This window comes from Triturus cristatus, chromosome 2_1 (genome assembly GCF_964204655.1).
Source record: "Triturus cristatus chromosome 2_1, aTriCri1.1, whole genome shotgun sequence".
Classification (NCBI taxonomy): domain Eukaryota; kingdom Metazoa; phylum Chordata; class Amphibia; order Caudata; family Salamandridae; genus Triturus; species Triturus cristatus.
Window position 1 is genome coordinate 223,727,901 of NC_140581.1, and position 19,619 is coordinate 223,747,519.

A 19,619-nucleotide genomic window follows, 5' to 3' on the forward strand; every position below is an offset into this window, starting at 1 on the left:
TCCCCCACCATCCACGGGCGAGTCAATCTCTCCTTCTATTGTCAGTTCCATTTCTTCTAGTCACTCTCTGGCTAATTTTGCCCCGGTTGACTTGTCTTGCACGTTGAGGATTTTGAAGAGACTGAAGTCTGGTTCACCTGTGGACCCCTGCTCTGCCAGATTATTGGCGTCAGTAGCGGAGGTGGTGAACTTTGAGGTGAATATTATTAGTAATTGTTCCTTGCTGGAGGCTTGTGTCCCTAGTGCTTGGAAGCAGGCTAAAATCCTTCCACTATTGAAGAAACCTGCCCTCAATCCCTTGATTCCTGGGAATTATAGGCCCATTTCTCTTCTTCCCAGCCTTGCTAAGGTGTGTGAGAAGATAGTGAACAGACAATTGTCTGAGTTTGTGGAGAGGGAGGGGCTCCTGCAACTGGCGCAGTCAGGTTTTCGCTCCTCTCAGTACGGAAGGGGCGTTGGTAGAAGTGACTGAGGCGATTCGTGACTGCCTCGATGCCGGTGGGAGAGCAGCCTTAGTGCTGCTCGACCTGTCGGCTGCATTTGATACGGTCCCCCATTCTTTACTGCTTGACCGACTTGCGGAGATTGGCGTTTCTGGAGCAGCGTGGGATTGGATTAAGTCCTTTTTGGAGGGCCGGGTTCAGCAAGTCTGGCTTCCTCCAGCTGCATCTTTACCTCGGCTGGTTTTCACTGGGGTACCACAGGGATCATCCCTTAGCCCCCTTTTGTTTAACATCTATCTTACTCCTCTAGTCATATTGGCGGAAGATTTGGGGGCTAAGGTGATCGCATAAAAATAAGGAAGCCGTGGCCCCTGTTCAGTTCTGTCTGTCTTCACTATCCAAGTGGCTCGCGAAGGCCTAATTAAAATGTAATGAAGATAAGTCAGAGATACTGTTGTATGGGAATTTCTCCCCTGGCTTTAGAGACAGGATTTGGCCATCTGAGTTCCCGCCCCCACTGTCAAACAGCAGTGTGGCTAAGAACCTTGGAGTGTGGTTTGAGGAGAATCTCTCTTTTGTTAAATTACAAGTTAAGAGACTCGTGGGATGCTGTTTTGACCTCCTTAGAGTCCTGAGAAGATTTCTACCACTCCTTCCTCAGGTGGCGAAAGAGTCAGTGGTACGTGCGCTCAATCTCTCCCGCTTGGATTATGCCAATGCGCTGTACGTGGGGATCCCGACATATTCCCTTAACAAACTCCAAGTGGTGCAGAATGCGGCTGCTCGCTTTTTGGGTGAGATTCCCTTAAGGAATAGCGTGCGAGGCTATCTGCGCTCTCTCCACTGGCTTCCTATGAAGGCTCGGGTGAGGTTTAAATCTCTTACTATTGCCCACCGTGCTCTTCACGGCCTGGGGCCACTCTATCTGCAGAAACGGTTCTCCTTTTACGTTCCAGGGAGGCTACTGCGTTCCGCTGCTCTTAGGTTGGCAAAGGTTCCTTGCTTCCACCGGCACAGACTAGGTGGTGCGTCCCTGGTGGCCCGGACTTGGTATGCCCTTCCGCTGGCGCTTCGCAGTGTGGAAGACCCGGTTGTTTTTAAAAAATTGTTAAAAACTCATCTGTATGTCTGAGCTTTTTGTTATGTGTACAGTTTCCCTATGCTCGCGCCGGGACCCTCCTTGGAGTAGCTGTGTGCGTTAGAAGATGAGTTAACATAACATAATACTGAAGGAGTAGCAGGTTCTCTGATGCTTGAGTGAAGAGTAAGCGGAAAGGTTTTACTCATAGTGTGTGAAGAGTGATCGGAAAGGTTTTACTCGTAGTATGTGAAGAGTAAGCGGAAGGGTTTTACTCGCAGTGGAAGAAATTAACTATTCTTTGAATTTAGCGGGTCGGCCACAGTAGCGAATGTTTTATGTTGTTAATTAATGAAATTTGTGGAAAATTTGTGAGAAAATACGTTTTCGCATTACCTTGTAAAGGAGGGGTCGGTTGCGGGTGTTGCACTGATGTCACTGAGAGCCGCGCTGGGATTGGTTGAGACAGCGGGCGTGTAGTTGAAGCGAAATTGTAAAGGAGGGGTCAGTAGTAAGGACTGATACGGACGTCACAGAAAAGCTGCGCAAGTATTGACTAAACTAAAAAGCAAAGCATAAGTTGATTGGTCACCTGGTCACCAGAATAGAAAACTCACTGGTATTGGAGGATCATTAAAATAGAAACTAATTTCTGATTGGTCATTAAAATAGGAGCCCCAAGAGTAATAATAGAATTTATAAGTACGATCCGACATTAATAGGTACCCGTCCAGATAGAAGATTTGTAGGTTTTGCTTACGAACAGTATCTTAACCAGCACAAGCACGCAATGTACGGTGAAAAGAAAAAAATGTCATTTATGCAGAAAATTAGGAATTATTTTAAAAAGGATAAACCCATTAAGACTAGAGAAGGAATTCTTATCCCTCCCCCAAAAACGCCTGCATCATACATAATGATGGAAAGAGGCTATCATACCTGTGTATGGTTAGAAAATTGGGTAGAATATACAAAAGATGATGGAGTATTAGCATTTCCTGAGTGCGGAACCTTTAATTGGAGAATTTTACATAATTTACGAACTCGAATGAATTAGAACCCAGACCTAGATTGACCCAGTACGAAGCTCTAGAAGAGTGGGAGACTGAAGCATTTGAGCGTGATAGACCACGAAGTAACAGGAGCCCGAGTAATCATTACCCAAAATTTCCCCGAGAGACTCAAGATAATCAAATGAAACAATGGAGACAGGCCATGGTGGCGGAAGGTTTATATCCTGTGTTAATGGCAGAGGAACAGGCTGGAGACAAATTCTCAGAGAAAACAAAACATTTAACTATGGCAGGTAGTGGAGATTCAGAAGATGATTATTTGGAAGATATTTTAATGAAAAATCCTCCGCCTTATCAAGAGGGTCCAAACAGAATTTCCTCAAGTGCCCCGATATTGGATACACCCTTAGTTCCACAGGTTATTCATGAAACGATAATGGAAAGAGTTCTTCATGAAAAGGAAAGGGAAGCGATAAATAAGAATAGAAGCGAACTGATCCAGAAAATAACTCAGTTAAGTACACGCCCTAAACACTAACGATACCAGTGACTATAGGTCTTGTAGTCCCATTATATGGGGAAAAGCCAAACTGTCCTAAAACACCTGTCATGACTACTTCAATCATTGAACCTAGAAAAGAAAATATAATAATTGATGACCAAGCTAGTGAATGTGAATCAGTAATTTCACTAATGGATTTGCCAATAAGAGGACAGATAAATGAAACCCGAAAAGGTCTGCCCAGTTGTTCAAAGGAAGTTAGATTAGAAAGTTCAGCAGGAGCCAGAAGTGCCACAATAGTAACCCCAGAAGAAATAGAAAGACGGGCACAAGAAATAGAGAGGCCGAAACCCCAGATGAAAATATTAGACATTTTCAAATTACGAGTGGAATTGGAAGAGATGGTAGCTGGAAATGTGGGTTTAGATAGGTTAAACACATATAGTGAGGAAGAGTTACTGTTCATTTGCAGAAGCATTACCCGAAATACAAAAACATTTCATGAGAAATTGGCAAACTTGGCATCTGAAATGGGAATTGACATAGGGAGGTCCAAAGTGTTGCAGAAACCCTATACAGCAGAGTTTTCTGATAAAGATATGGAAAACATGAATGGGTCAGGAAGAAAATTACAGATCAGAGAGCTATTACTTTTACTGCAAAAATGGGGTGATCAAGACAAATGGAAAACTAGGTGGACAAAGAAAAAGGAAGAAGCACAGGTAAATCGAACGATATCTGAATATGCAATGAGAGAAACAGAAAAGGTTGAGAGATTGTGCCCGAAGAGGGAAGTACCAGGAGGAGGATATGTACATGTCCCATGGACCCGACAGGATATTTTGTCTTTTACTAATGATTTTTCAAAATTGAGAGAAAAACCAGTGGAATGGTACAGGCAAGTTGAAAGGTTTATGAAGGTTTCCAAGGTTTTGCTGAAAGATTTGGATGGTCTGTTTGACATAGTTGTACCTGCTGATTTGTGGACAGAATATAAAATTACCATAGACTGGGCTCGTGATGAGTACCCAAGGGAACCAAAGACATGAGCCCCGTCAGAAGATGTGATGAAAAAGTATCATCAGGTGATCACCTTCCTGAAAGGGAAAATTCCCCCAAAAGAAACTGATTGGGTAAAGATAGACAGAACAACCCAGGAGAAAGACGAGTCTGTACATGCGTACTATGAACGCCTTTTACAGGTGTTTAAACAGTACAGTGGCTTTGAGAATATTGGAGACAAAGACATGACCCATTTTGTATACAGGTTTGTGTCAGGACTAAAGCTAGAAATATCCCAAAATGATTAAGCAGCACATGCTGTGCTGGCAAACGAAGCCCATAGACGAGATCCTCAAATACGCCAAGTACTGTGGAGATGAAATTGAATGTAGACGAAGAACCTTAGAAGAAAAGGTAATGTTGGCCCAAGTAAAATTAGCAGAATAGGAAGAACTCCAGTTAAACAATCAGGCAGGAAACCAAGGAAAGGGGCAAGACCAGGGTGAAAATAGTGGGGGTAAACCCGGAGGGCGAATGAGTAGAGAAGAGGCAAAGAAAAAGTTTTGTTGTCATGGGTGCGGGAAGTTGGGGCATTGGTAGAAAGAGTGTAATAATATTCGGAATAATAATGGCCCAAATCAAAATTTAAATCCACAGACGCAGAATGAGGTGTTAATGAGTCAACCGCAACAGGTTATAAACCTACAGAGCCAATTTCCACCTGCCCCTAAGCCCAATTTTGTGAGTCAAGCCAAATACAGTGTGGACACCGGATTTCCAGAAAGTGGTAAGAAAATTTTTGTAACATCACAATTTCTTTTGCAAGATCCATATTTTGATTGTGACAAACAATGACGGTGCCTGAGGGGGGAGGAAGGGGAGTGCGTACTTGGCGCATCTCTACCGGTAGAGCTGACAGGTCCATATATTGAGGGTAAAATAGATGGAAACAATATCACCTTCCTGTTGGACACTGGTGCTACCCGTTCTACTGTGAGAACAGCAGACATTCCAAACCTACCCCTCTCGGGTGAAGCAATCCAAGTAGTAGACGTTTCAAATCAACAGATTAGAACCCCGATCACAGAACCCATAGAGGTGCGAATTGATAATTTCAGAGAGATGCACAAATTTGTAGTGTGCAATTCTAGTCCAGTAAACTTGCTCGGAAGAGACTTATTGTGCAAAATGAATTGCACAATATTTTGCATACCGTATGGTGTTGCAATTCATACTCCAGATGAAGACGGAGTTTACAAATTCATGTTAGCCAAACAAGGAACAAAGGAAACCAAATGTATTCTCTGATGACAAGAGGTGAGTTACCAGCGGAGGTCAAACTGACAGTAAATCCTGAAGTATGGGATTTTACCGGAAAAGAGATAGGATTAATGGCAAATGTAGATCCTGTGAAAGTGACGGTGAAAGAAGGTGTCATCTATCCAAATACTCGACAATACAAAATGAGTCCTGAAATTAAAGTAGGTGCTGCAGCAGAAATTAATCGATCAGTCGAGCAAGGTATTTTAAAAGAAATAATGAGCCATCCTTGTAATCCACCCATAATTGGTATTAAGAAGCCTAACGGGAAATATAAGGTGGTTCAAGACCTGAGAAAAATAAATAAGATTGTTGTGCCGTGTTGCCCAGTAGTGCCAAACCCAGCTGTAATTCTGTACCAGATACCGTGGAAGGCAGGTTGGTCTACTGCAATTGATTTATGCCATGCCTTTTTCTCCATTCCATTGCATCTAGATAGTCAGCTCTTATTTTTGTTCAAATTTGAGGAGCATGTTTACGTGTGGAATCGGGTGCCTCAAGGGTACACCGAAAGTCCTTTAATCTTTAACCAGATTTTGAAAAGAAGTCTAGGATCTCTCGTGTTGCCAAGAGAGTCAGTCCTGGTGCAATATATTGACGACCTATTGGTTGCGTCAAAAACTCAAGATGACTGTGTTACTGATTCAATTGCCTTGTTAAATCATCTGGCTAAAGGTGGACATAAAGTGTCCCCAGAGAAATTACAGTTTTGCCAAAACTTGGTTAAATACCTGGGACATCAAATAGAGAGAGGGGTTAGGAAGGTGACCTCTGAAAGAATAAAAATAATAAGACAAATGCAGTTGCCACGAACCCAAAAGAAATACGGATGTTTCTTGGGGTCGTAGGATATTGCAGGCAGTGGATTGTAGGGTTTTCTTTACTGGCTAAACCCCTGATCTAGATGACAAAAAAGAGAGCAAAAGACCCACTAGAGTGGGATGATGAGAGCATGGGAGCTTTTGTGAAATTACGAAGTTGTCTATGTGAAGCAACTGCTCTGGGAATGCCAGATTATTCAAAAGAATTTGCATTACTCTGCTATGGGAGAGATAATTGTTCACTCGCAGTCCTAACTCAAAGACATGGTCTAATGCGACGTCCTGTGGCATATTTTTCTTCTACTCTAAACCCTGTAGCATGTGCATTGTCAAGTTGTCTAAAAGCTGTAGCCGCAACTTGCGTGAGCCTGGAACAAAGCGAATCAATTGTGATGGGACACCCTGTAAAAGTGTACGTCCCTCATTCAGTCGTGATTCTTTTAACAAGAACTCAAACTCAGTACCTTACCCCAAATTGATTAAGAAAGTATGAGAGTTATCTTGGGGGCTGAAAACTTGACCATAGTCAGATGTACTGTTCTTAACCCAGCTACTTTGTTACAAGATCCATACCAAGAAGAAGTAAAAGATGAAGTCGAACATGAATGTCTCGACGTAACAGAACTCAGTACCAAACCCCGACCAGACATTCAGGAAGAACCTTTGAAGGATGCAGATCATGAGTTATTTGTAGATGGCTCATGCATGCGTCATGAGGAAGGAGGATTGAGTGCTGCTTATGCTGTGTGTACATTGGCTGGAATAGTCAAAGCATCCTATTTACCAGAAGTCAGGTCTGCACAGGTAGCCAAATTAATAGCTTTAATAAAAGCTTGCAAAATTGGGAAAAATTGGAAAGTAACCATTTTCACTGATAGTCAGTATGGTTACGGGGTTGTGCACAACTTTGGATGCAGAGGGATTTCTTGACTTCTTCAGATCTCCCATTAAAAATGGAAAATTTGTGAAAGAATTGATTGAGGCAATACAATTGCCAAAAGAAGTGGCAGTGGTCAAGTGTGCTGCTCACCAGTCAGGGGACGACTATGTGACAGCAAGTAACCGATATCCTGATCAGGTTGCCCAGCACTGTGCCAGACATAAAATAGCATTAAATAAGAAAATTGAAACATGCAGAATCAACTGCCAACTTATGCTACTTGTAGGATTGGGAACATGGGAGGAGGTAAAAGATCTACAAGATGAAGCAGAAATGAGAGAGAAGGAGGAGTGAGTGAAAATAGGATGTCAACGAAGGGCAGAAGATGGTGTGTGGGTCTGTTATGATGGCAGACCAGTGATGCCAGACTGTATGCTTGCACCTATGGCTAGGATGTATCATGGAGACACACATGTAGGCAGAGAATCTATGATAAGACTTTTCAGACAAGATTGGTTTGACACAAAGTTCAGGACTGTTGCAGTCTTTGCCAAAGATGCTTAACATGTCAACAAATGAATCCCGGCAGGAAAACAGTGGTCAGTATGGGAAAGAAGAAGGTCCCTTTGTAAGACTCCAAATAGATTTCATTCAATTGCCTTCCTGTCGAGGGTTGAAATATGCACTTGCCATAGTTTGTTTGTTTTCAAAGTGGGTGGAGGCATACCCGATCCGAAGAAATGACAGCTTGACAGTGGCCAAACTCTTATTACGTGAACTTACCCCGGAATTTGGGTTTCCAGTAACAATTGAATCAGATAGAGGATCTCATTTTAATAATGAGATAATCCAATTAATTTGTGAACCATTCAAATTCGAACAAAAATTGCACTGCGCGTACTGCCCAGAGGCTTCTGGAGTGGTAGAACAATTGAATGGCACAATCAAGTCAAGACTGGGAAAGGTGTGTACATCCAACCCACTGGAGTGGCCTGATGCGTTACCTCTTGTTCTGATGGGACTCAGAAGTATTCCTGACAAAAATACTGAATTGAGTCCCCGTGAAATACTCATGGGAAGAGCAATGAGGCAGGCATGTATACCAGGACACAAGCTGTTAAAACATAACTAATGATTTGGTTTTGGAGTATTGCAACCGAGTGCGTTCTATCTCTCACCAGGTTGGGGAAGACACAGTCAACAGGCAGCTGAGCCAAGCGTATGATCTGAATCCCGGTGACTGGGTAGTTGTGAAGAATCACACTCGAGAATCGTGCCTAGCACCGATCCTGAATTAGCTGACCAAGAACAACCAAGCACCTATCAGGACGACTGGATCCCAGTAGTGGACATACCTGAAGTAATTGTTAGAACAAGAAATCAAACAAAATTAGAAAGACAGGAAGAGAGTGAGGATCAGTTGGGTGTAGAAGAACGTACTCAGGAGAGTAGGAATACAGTTATTAGGGAACCTGAGCAGGAACAGAAAAGGAAGGAACAATATACTCAGACAGACGAAAACCAAAGTCCAATTCACGAGTCTGAGGAGGGATAGATATTCCTTAGAGAAAACGTTCAGGCAGAAGAAAATCAAGAGATGGAAAGACCTGAACAGGACCAGATAGGAAAAGAAAAACAGGTTCAGGATAAAGAAAAAAAACAAATTGCAATTAATCCTGAACAGGGTCAGATTAAGGTAGAAGAACCCATCCAGGCAGAACAGGCTAAAATAATAAGCCCTGGACAAGGTCAGATAGAGAGGAATTCTGAAGACAAAAAGGGTCAAGTTGTGCCACAAGTAAATGAAAACAAAAGAATTATTGAAGAAACTGACAGTGCAGTGCAAACTAAGAGAATCAGGAAAGGCGATAATTGGCCCAGTATTATTAAAAGACTGAAATACCGCCTTAAACCTGTAAGTGTAGAACCTGACCAAGTAAACGAAATAACCAGTCAGTCAACTGAGACTCCTAAACGAAGAAGCCCAAGATTGAGAACATTGAATAATAAATTCAAAAGGTCCTGAATGGACACATGTCTTTCTTGAAGATTTCGAGAATCTCAACATAAATGAGGAAAGTGTTGACGAACTGAATGCAGAACGGATTGACGAAGAAGTGAGACTAACTTGAAAGAGAGAGAAAAACTTAAGGTGTTATTGTGAGAAGTTGGCCTGGTATATGCTGGTCACTAGTTAAAGTGGGCACCTTGCACAGGTACAATTCGACTCTTATGGTGGATAGGTTTAAGACAACCTTTTAAAGAAAGCTATCCTAGTGGTAGCTGTGGAGAGCAGCCTTCAGGCTAAGTCTTTAGAGGAATGTAAAGCAGCTTGTTTTACCTTATAATATCTTGAATTACTAAATGAAAGGACACCACACAGGTATATATATCAAATATATGTGTATTTATTATTAGACACACTCTACTAATCTATGAGTTTAGAAGTCAGGAACATATGCACAAATCAACGTTTCACAATAAGTTAAGCACAAATATGGCTGGGGCCCTAGGGGCGTACCAGACCATATACTTAAAAAGAGACTTAAGAATAACGACTTGCAAAAGGACAAGGCCTAGGGCCTTCAGAAGCGCTGGGGCCTCACTAATCCTCCCAAGGCAGGTAAGTAAAGGACCCACGGGAGACGCATGCAGTGTGAGAACACAGCCGCGGATCCCAATAGACTTCGATGGAGAAGTCGCGGTTGGAATTTTAAAGTTTTAGGATACTTCGAGAGAGTCTACAAGCAAGTCACTTACAGGGTATGTAGTTCGAGAGCCAACACACAGAGGAGCACTGTAGTGCTGGAGTTACCTCACCCAGGGAAGCCGGGTGCATAGGTGTCTTTTGGCGTCGGGTCGCGGCGTCGTTTTCAAATGGGAGCCAAAGATGACTTGCTGCTTGTGAAGACAGGCGAAGTGTCCGGTGGAATCCAAGGCTGGATTCAGAAGAAAGAAGACCTGAAAGCAGAGGGAACAGTGTTCAAAGTCACTTGGCAGTGACCCGGGGCAAGGAAGATAGATGCCCACCGTCGTCGGGTGATTTCAGGTGATCCCAGGTGTCTTGACTCTTCAGCCACGAGGTCCAGGAGGCGTCGATGACGACTAGGAGCTGGATTCGGCGTGTCCCACGAAGTCTGCAGCTTACTGCGGTGTCGGCGACCAGATTGGAGCCAAAAAGCCTTGGCAACAGCCAGTCTCGTGGAAAGTGTAAAAAGTCAGCGGTACAGACCAGCAAGGTCTGAGGGACTCACCCAGCGAGGGTAAGTCAGGGCAGGCCTGGAGCAACCAGGGGAGCCCTTTGGTTTTGTAGAAAAGTCTTCTGAGGACCCACAAGCCAGCCGGCAAGGGATCGCGAAGACGCCTCTGGAGGATTCACTCACCAGGAGCCCACGGTCACTCGGGACGAGGTAGGCCTCTGATCTTCGGAGGAAATCCTGCTGGAGGCCTGGACCACACGTGGTCCAATGCACAAGTTTGTAGAACGTCGTGAAGGGGTTGCACTCGAAAATAGTGCCCGGTACCCAGGTATTGCAGTTCCTCGTCACTCGTGGGGTGCACTTGCCTCAGCTTCGCTGGAGACTCACGATGGCCTTGGAGAAGTCAGGAAATCCACTTCCGGGGCTGCAGGGACTTCGGACTCCGGCGGGAAAGTTTGTGACCGTTAATTCAAAGTTTTGGTGCCTGCCAAGCAGGGGAGTCACTCCTTGACTCCAAGGGAGATTCTTCAGTCTTCCAGAGGTAGTGGGACGTCGAAGGTCCAGGATTCTTCTTCAGAGCATCGTCCAGGGATATCTAGTTTGCAATGGTTCCCTAACTTATACTACAAGGAAGGGAGGGACTAGCTCTATGACCCCTCCTATGGGAGAGTCAGGGGAGTGGATGGCTACACCCACTTCCCTTTGTCCAGTTTCGCGCCAGAGCAGGGGCAGGTAGCCCCTGAACCGGTTTGAGCTGGCATATGCACAGAGGAACCTACTGATCCCCCAGTGCAGGACTTCAAAGCACTCTAGGAGTGCACCCACCCAGCCCCAATACACTAAACCCTGTCTGGGAGGTGGTTGCACCTCTCTGTGACAGGATGCCTATTGTTGGGCCTCCTCCACTGCGAGTTGCGGTCAGCAGCAGGAGGGCAGCCCAGTGTCTGTGACTGGTGGCATCCATTTTGGGATGCCAGGGTTCTTCAGGATTCTACCGTGTTTCCACAGTGGGTACATGTCTATTTATTTATTTGAAAAGTTTTATATAGCGCTAGCTACACCCGAGGGTATCAGAGCGCTTTACAATGACAATGAGAAATAGACTTGGACACAACAATAGCAATAATTAAAGCAATTAAACACACTGATATATAAAAATAAAGGAAGAATTAATAATACATATTTGGCAGATTGCGTAAATTGTAAACAGAAAACAAAACGAGAGGACCAGAATGAAGTTATAGCTAGTGATATAACAATATGCCTGGGGGGACTTATTGCACATAGTGAGGAGGGAGGGTATGGTGAGCGGAGATCAGGGGAGTGATTACCCCAATAATTTATTGAGAAGGTGAATTTTAAAGGTTTCTTTTGAAGCTGTCGTAGGAAGGGTTGCAGCGGAGGTCTTTGGGAAGGGCATTCAAAATGGTTGGGGCCTTGCCGGAGAAGGAGCGGGATTTCGCGGCGTTTCTTTTTTAGAAGAGGGGGTATGAGCAGAAGAGTGTTGGAGCTTCTCAGCGTGCAGGCACTGCCAGCTCTTGAGTTTGGTTGAGAGGTAGGTTGGAGCATTCTGGTAAAGGGCTTTGTGCGTGATATATGCAATTTTGTAGGAGGATCTGCCTTCGATGGGGAGCCATTTGAGGGCCTTGAGGGAAGGGGAGATGCAGTTGAGGCGGTTGCAGCTGGTTGTCAGTCTTACTGCAAGGCTGAGGACGGCTTTGATGGGGGCATGGTGGATTTTGGGAGTACCGGAGAGAAGGGCATTCCCGTAATCAATTTTGGATAGGACCAGAGATTCGACAATTAGTTTGAAGTCATCAGCTGGAATGAAGGGTTTGAGTTTTTTGGGATGTCGGAGTGTGAAAAGTGCACTTTTTGCTGAGTTCTTTATATGGGAGTTGAGTGTGAGTTTATTGGTGAGGGTGATGCCCAGTGATTTGACAGAATCGGCAGGGGAGAGAGAACATTAAGGTCAGCGATCCATGTTTGGATGGGGAGAGGGTTGTTTTTGGGGGAGAAGAGGATGATCTCAGTTTTGTTAGGATTTAGTTTAAAGATTGTTATTATGAACCAGGATTGGATCTTGGTAAGTGTAGTGTTAAGGTGAAGGATATCGGCATGGGACTTTATTTTATAGTACAGTTGTTTGTCGTCAGCGTATAGGTGATAGTTGATATTTGCTTGTTTGAGTATAATGGTCAGGGGTTCCATAAAGAGGTTGAAAAGGGCGGAGGAGAGGATGGATCCTTGAGTAACACTTAGGGAGACAGGGGTTGGCCTGGAGAGGCTGGTTTGAATTGATTTGTTGGAAGTAGGATGTGAACCAGGAAAAGACCGTGCTATTAATGCCGAAACGTTCTTTGAGTGCATTGAGTAGGGTTGGGTGGTAGACTGTGTCAAATGCCGCGGTGAGGTCAAGGAGGATGAGTAGGTAGCTCTCGCCCTTGTCCAGGGCTAAGTGAATATCGTCGACTATGTTGAGCTGTGCTGTTTCAGTGCTGCAACCTTTGCGGAAGCCCGATTGAAGGGGGTCGAGGAGGTTAAATGTGTCAATGTGTTTGTCCAGTTGGCGGAGGACGCATTTTTCGAGGACTTTGGAGAGGAGGGGGAGGTTGGCGATTGGGCGAGATTGGTAGGGTCATTGGGGTCGTCTTTGGGATTTTTGGGGATGGGGGTGATTTGTCCGAGTTGTAGTGAAATGGGGACATTTCCTGTAGAGAAAGAAGTGTTAATGATGTTGGTCCAGTAGGGAACGATGACGTGTTTGAGATCTTGGACGAGTGCGGAGGGGAGAGGGTCTTTAGTGTGGGAGGAGGGTTTAAGTTTCGTTAGGATGTTGAAGACTTCCTGTTCATAGACGGGGTGGAAATTATGCCAAATGGCGTCATTTTTGAGCAGTAGGATGTTGGGCAGGATTTCAGGAGGGATGTCCGATGGGATGAGGAGTGAGTGAGTCAAGGGTTCAAGGGGAGAGGTGAATAGGGTGTAGTATCCGGGGGGTGTTGAGAGGTGGGCGAGGGTTGGGGGTGGAGGAAAGCACAGTCAATCCTAGCGATTTTTTCGCTGAAAAAGTTCGCGATTTCTTCACATTTGTTAGTGGAGGCCATAGGGTTAGGGAGTGCAGGTGAGGTTTGACTTCTAATAATATTGAACAGTTCTCTAGGTCTGTTTTTGGCATGGGAGAGTTGATGACGAAAGAAAGATGCTTTTTCCGAAAAGATGTGTTTTTTGTAGGAGGATCTTGCATTTCTAAGGAGAGCAAGATGGGATGGGGAAGGGTGTTGTCTCCATGTTCTTTCAGCTAGTCTCAGTGAGCGTCTTTCTTTAATAAGGTCAAGGGTGAACCAAGATTTAGAGGGGACATTTTTTAGCGTTTTCGTTTTCAGGGGGGCAAGATTGTCTAGAACCTCAGTGACAGTTTTGTTAAAGTGCTCAGTGAGTTCGTTAGCATTAGAAGAGGGGGCAGTGAGACGGAGTTGGGATTGGAGTTTAAACTCCAGAGTGCCGGGGGGGAATTGCCTAAGATTTCTGGTCACAGTTGTAGTCTTATTTTTTTGTATCGGGCTGGAGGGAAGATCGGGAACAAGATAATGGTGGTCAGACCAATCGATGGGGATGATGTTGGATAAGGATGTCAGATCAGGGTTGGAGATGATGGCGTCAAGCGTTGCTCCTTTGGCGTGGGTGGGAGAGTGGCAGAACTGTTTGAGGTCGCTGATCTCAAGAAGGTTTTTGAGAAGGACAATTGCATGGTCGTCAGGCTCATTCCAGTGGAGGTTAAGATCTCCATGGAACAGATCATTGGAGTTGGAGAGTAGCGATTTAGTAAGAAGGTTGGATGCTTCTTCGGCAAATGGAAGGGATTCACAAGGAGGGTGGTATATGTTATGGAGTCGGATTGGGGGGGGGGGGGGGGGGTGTTTAATTTTAAGTTTGGCTCCTAGGTATTCAAAGGTTGTGTAGTCAGTGTTAGAAATAGAGGAGAGTTGAAGTTCTTCTTTGTAAATAATTGCTAAACCTCCCCCTATTTTTTCAGTTCTGTCTTTTCTGAGAATAGAGTAGCCAGGGGGGGCAGGAGGTCAAGGATGGGTGTGGAGTGGTCGTTGAGCCAGGTTTCAGTAAGAAAGGCAATGTCAGCATCCTCCTTGAGGATGGTTTCCGAGATTCCGGTCGCATGTCGGACAGCCGAGCGGCAATATCCCTCTAGAAGGGTGGGATCATACTCCCACACCAGTTACTGGTGTGGGGGTATGATTCTAAAAGCGTTTGACACCAAACACGACATGTTTTGATGCAGCCATCCCAGAGTTAAAATTAACCGCGAGGTTATAATGCACTGAAGAGTATATGGTTTAACCGCATCCACAAACAGCCACAGAGAATAGAATCTGAGAGCTGCAAAAGGGCCCTGCTCAGGCAGAGCCCACCCCCCTCACATGGAAACCAAGCACCCTGCCCTCAGGATTGATAGGGCCTGCCTTAGGGGTGACTGATAGGTTTATATGTGTGTGTAAGGAGAGATATAGGGAACCTCTATCTCAGTGAGCAGTGCTAACAGTACCTCACCCAGGCTGCAGTAGCAGGCCTGTGGTGTGAGATTTAGTCTGCTTCACAGGGGTGGCATAATACATGCTTCAGCCCCCGGTAGGCCTGTGAAGTACCTATGCCCTTAGTACCTAAGGTACCATATACTAGGGGCTTATAAGGTACCACAGTATCCAATCACTAGTGCATCTAATATGCACTCCAAGTTGTTTAGAGAGAACAGAGAGGCTGGGGCCCTGATTAGCAGGGTCCCAACCAGACTATAGCCAGAAACCAGTGTAAACATCAGGTGGGGGCAACATAAGTGCAGATCCTACTCCCCAACAGTTATAGAAAGAAAATTCTGAATTAAAGAAGAGAAATCTTCTTATCCCAAAATATCTGATAATAGAGTTGCTGGAAAACCAAAACTTAGCCGTATAAAGAAGTGCATATGTAGCATATTTTTAGTACTCACAATGTTAGTATTAACAGTGGCCAGTACTAGAGAGACTCACAAGTTATGGGTGAATATTTTCTAACCATGAAAACAATAGATATAGCTGATGCACACGTGCGCAATTTAACATGTAAATGACATGAAGAAGAAAAGATATTTTTGAATTTAGTTGAACAGAGGAGACAGGATTTCCAAAGAAGGACCTCAGAACCGAAACCCCAGATGCCTAAATGGGCTGAGAAGGAAGATCTTTTGGCAACTGGCAAGACTCATGCTGCTGTGATCCTGGATTTTGAGAAAAAGGGAAAATCTGTCTCCATAGGTTGAAGACAGAATATAACAATGCATTTATTGGTTCCAGTGAATGTGAACATAATTTCTTAGTAATTGGGGGATGGGGACTAAAAGGAGGAACAGATCCAGTATTTCCTGGAATTTATTACGTATGTGGAAACAAACCCTACTTTAGGCTACCTGATCATTGGTATGGGAGTTGCTATTTTGGAATAGTATTCCCTAAAGTTTATCATGTTAAAAGAATCACTGGAAGCAATGAAGACAATAAAGGACTAACACGCGACAAAAGGGCTAGTGTTTCGGAAATAGTGGGGGATATATTCGTTGTATCGATACCTTCAGTGGGAGTACTGCTTAATTCGCGAAAAATGTGTCAATTGACTACGGTAGTTGATCGGTTATCAACTGACACTGCTGGAGGTTTCTTGTTGATCAATACATAATTAGTTGCTGTCAGATCTATGGTTTTGTAAAATCGACTTGCCCTTGATATCTTATTGGCAAAAGAGGGTGGAGTCTGTAAAATGTTGAAAGCGCAACATTGTTGCACTTCTATTCCTGATAAAAGTATTGAAATTGGAGGATATTTTAAAAATATCACACATTTGGAAGAAGAATTGAAACCACTGGAGGTTGACAGTGTATGGAAGTAAATAGTGAATAGTTTTGCTACTATAGGTAGTTGGTTTTCTAACATAGGTAAAAGTATTTTAGGTCAAATACTAATGGCAATAATGGGTATAATAACTTAGTTTTGACAGTAATGTGTTGGCACAAATGTCACGGAAAAGGGAAGAAATTTAAAGTAAATGAGAAATGTAAGAAAAGAAAATTAGATGAAATACAACTTGAAGAGATGAAAGGAAATATTTACAAAAGAATGAGAGGATTACAATACAAAAAGGATAAGGGAAGTAATGAAAGAGTTGAAGAAATCGAAATGGTAGAATGCTAAAGTTGGCATCTGATTCAGTAACAGAAATTAGTGATGGCATAAAATGCCATCAGAGAGGGGATTGATGGAGCAAGGTTTCGTATAAAAGAAACGTGCTCGTATGCAATCCTCTCGAATAATATGTAATAATGCAATCAACATGTTTGTGGATACTAATATTGCACTACATTCATTATACTGAATCCAGGGGACGCTTGCCTATGTGTATTACTAACCCTTAATCCGAGTGTCATTAAAATGGCCGCCGAAAACGCAGGATTTTTACTGCGCATGAGTCTACTGCATCTACGTAGTATGACGTCTTCTTTCCCTTGGGGGAAAACTTTGCAGCTGCGCAATAGCTTTAAACATGGCCGCTTGAAACACACATGTTAATGCGCATGCGAAGTCGCAACTAAATCATGCAAGTTTTACTAAACTGCTAATGCAAAGGATATATCTAAGTAAATGGGCTTAGAGTAGAAATAAGTGGTATACAGTGAATTAATTTATTTTCGTATTCTAACATGTTTTTCTTTGACTTTATTATTAGTTCGTATTTGGGCCTTTGAGGGTGACTGAGATCCCTACCCACCTGATGGATGCGCCTGCGCATTGAAAACCTGACCTGAACTCCGATGGCACAATTGAACCACAGCCAAGAACATGTTCACAAGAAGCCCATGGGAAACTCAACTCTTGAACCAGCAAGAGGAAATATAAAATACAATGTTGCTTAAATGTATTGATCCACATATGAAATGCAGGTGGGAATAAAGCTTGGGAAAGTAAATTTAAGGGGCGGGAAATTAGACAAAAGAACTATAGAAAATATTACATTTAGTATGGTGTGATGATCTCTTCCCATTGCCTGGCCCAATCAGAATTAGGGGTTTTCACGATTTGAAACATTTGGGGGTGGAACATACACAAGAATAGTATAACAGAAGTAGTTTAGATTAGTTAGACGCCCAGAGATGCTGCTGCACACGAGAGATGCAGATGCTGTGCTGAGATGCTGTCCGTGAGCTGATCGAAGAAACGAACACTTAGATAAAATTTGCGGAATCAGAACCAAGGAGGCACATCCAGGAAGGGGTTTCCGGACGAGCCCGAGCCGGAGAGAGTAGTACCAGAGAGGGGTGTAACGCTGGCGTTGCACTAGCAGAGGTCAGTTATCCTGTCCTGAATCTTTGGCTCCCTTTTGTCCAGGTCCTCACATCATTCTAGGTAAATATAATTCTGTGTAGTAATGTCCTGGTGCTGCTCTCTATTTCTTCCCCTTCGGGTGCGGTCATCACAAAAATTATTAACTGTGAATTGATTTAAGCTAACTTTACTTTCTTTCCTGATGAAGAAATTTGGTGTATTAACATGTATTTTGACATGACTCTCAAATTATTTTGATCAGATAAAGCTTAATAAAATCCTTTGAGTCTGTGGTCTTTTAAAATGAAGGTTAATGTTATTCCTTGCCTATTCTAATCTACAATCAGATCTATCGACAAGAGGAAATTTACCCAAATGAGACAGGGTTAGTAAGAGATGGTGAGATAATTTTCACGCAGGTCCAGCTAAATTGATCCCAGCGGATATTTGCTAGCTCATTGTATGAATGTATATGGGCTCAAGTGAGTGTTGTGGTGTGTATGTAACCCGAGCAGGTAAACTCTGCTGGTTCAGCACGCTGTTTCAAGCATTACACATGACTGCCTGCAGCACCATCCTGTCTAGCACCCCTCACAGCATCCACTTTAAACAGCCTCCTGTTCTACATTGGTTTGCCTCAAAGAAAAGCAATTCATTTCAATAAGCTTTATTTCGACAGTACAGGTTATAAAAGCATGTTTACATAATTATAGTCAACATATAAAAAATTCTAAAAGATGTCAAACATACCACAAAATACATGTACTTCTTAGTTGTATAAGAGCTAAAGATCGTAGCATACAAATAAGTTAGATTCAAATTAAGGGACAATCCATTTTCCAATGTCCACAGGTGAAGATCAAGAGTACTAATTGAAATAAATTACTATTGAATAAAATAGAGCTAAAATGTGAGTTTGATTAAAAAAAAGGGGGGGGGGGGTAACTGTGATGATGCACACACTTCAAACAGAAAGGAAGCAAAAGTTATGCTGTTACAAGGTCCTACATCAAAGGTAGTACTTTAAATGTGAGTTTGGAGGAGCCAGTACAAAGAAAAGCACATACTGACTATGACATGACCACTCACAGCTCATTCCAACTTATCGTACGTCTACAGTCCACCAACACGATTTTCATTACATGATGCACACTTCTTACGGGCATTTTAGGAGCCAAGAATTACATTTTAGGCTTTCACTGGGCACACGTGTCTGTGAACGCAAACGGTATATGGTTTTGCAACGTATGTGTTTGGGGGAGGGATCGCTGCACTGCTCCCCACCGATTTCCGGGCGGTTTGGTAGATATAGGCAGCCTTACCATTCAGCTGCAGGTCAGCGGTCTTCGTTATCACTTCTTCTGTCATCCTGCCGGGATCTGAGGGTCCCTGCGTCTCCCCGGGAGCACAGGAGGATGCTGTCAATGCTGATTTTACTCTGGAACACAATTACACCACTCCCAAGCTTTCAGAGAGTACAGCAAGATTGCATCAGGCTGCCTGCCGCAAAGCAAGTCGCGCTGTCGTAAAAAGACGCTAGGGAAAACAAAAGCACGACAGAATTGACAGCGCGTTAGCAGCTCGGTGAGGTTACGGAGAGCGCTGCGGCCATCTTGACAGGGCACCCGAATAGCCCTCACTGTAGCAGCAGCAGGCGAAATGGCTAAAACTGTAGCTGCCTAATAGAAGAGATAGATAAAATGCTATATATCCATTTAAACGTGCATACGTTGTCTCCTCGACTTCTTACTTCCGAAGCACGCTTAGTTGAACTCGTCCCTTCCCAAGATCGCACATCTGACTCGGCGCGAACAGACAGGTTTTCCTTGGGCACACGTGTTTGTCTCTGAAATGAAAAGGTACATGAATTCGGAAGACATGGCCATTGTGGGTTTTTTTGTTGCAATTTTTTTACAAAACGGACCAAGACGCAAAAGAGTATCTGATCGCTGTGCATATACACTTACAGTGAAACCTAATTGCAATTAAAACCAAG

The 19,619-nt window shown here is 43.7% G+C and overlaps 1 protein-coding gene across 1 annotated transcript in view; it reads right to left on the bottom strand.

The window, feature by feature from the left end:
- NARS1 (asparaginyl-tRNA synthetase 1) overlaps positions 1 to 19,153 on the bottom strand; it is a 217,003-nt gene extending 197,850 nt beyond the window's left edge. Inside the window, exon 1 of the mRNA XM_085630181.1 lies at positions 18,946 to 19,153. Within this exon, the coding sequence (XP_085486307.1) occupies positions 18,946 to 18,991 (46 nt within the window). The 5' untranslated portion in view covers positions 18,992 to 19,153. The remainder of the gene's footprint in view (positions 1 to 18,945) is intronic.
- Positions 19,154 to 19,619: the final 466 nt, after the last annotated feature.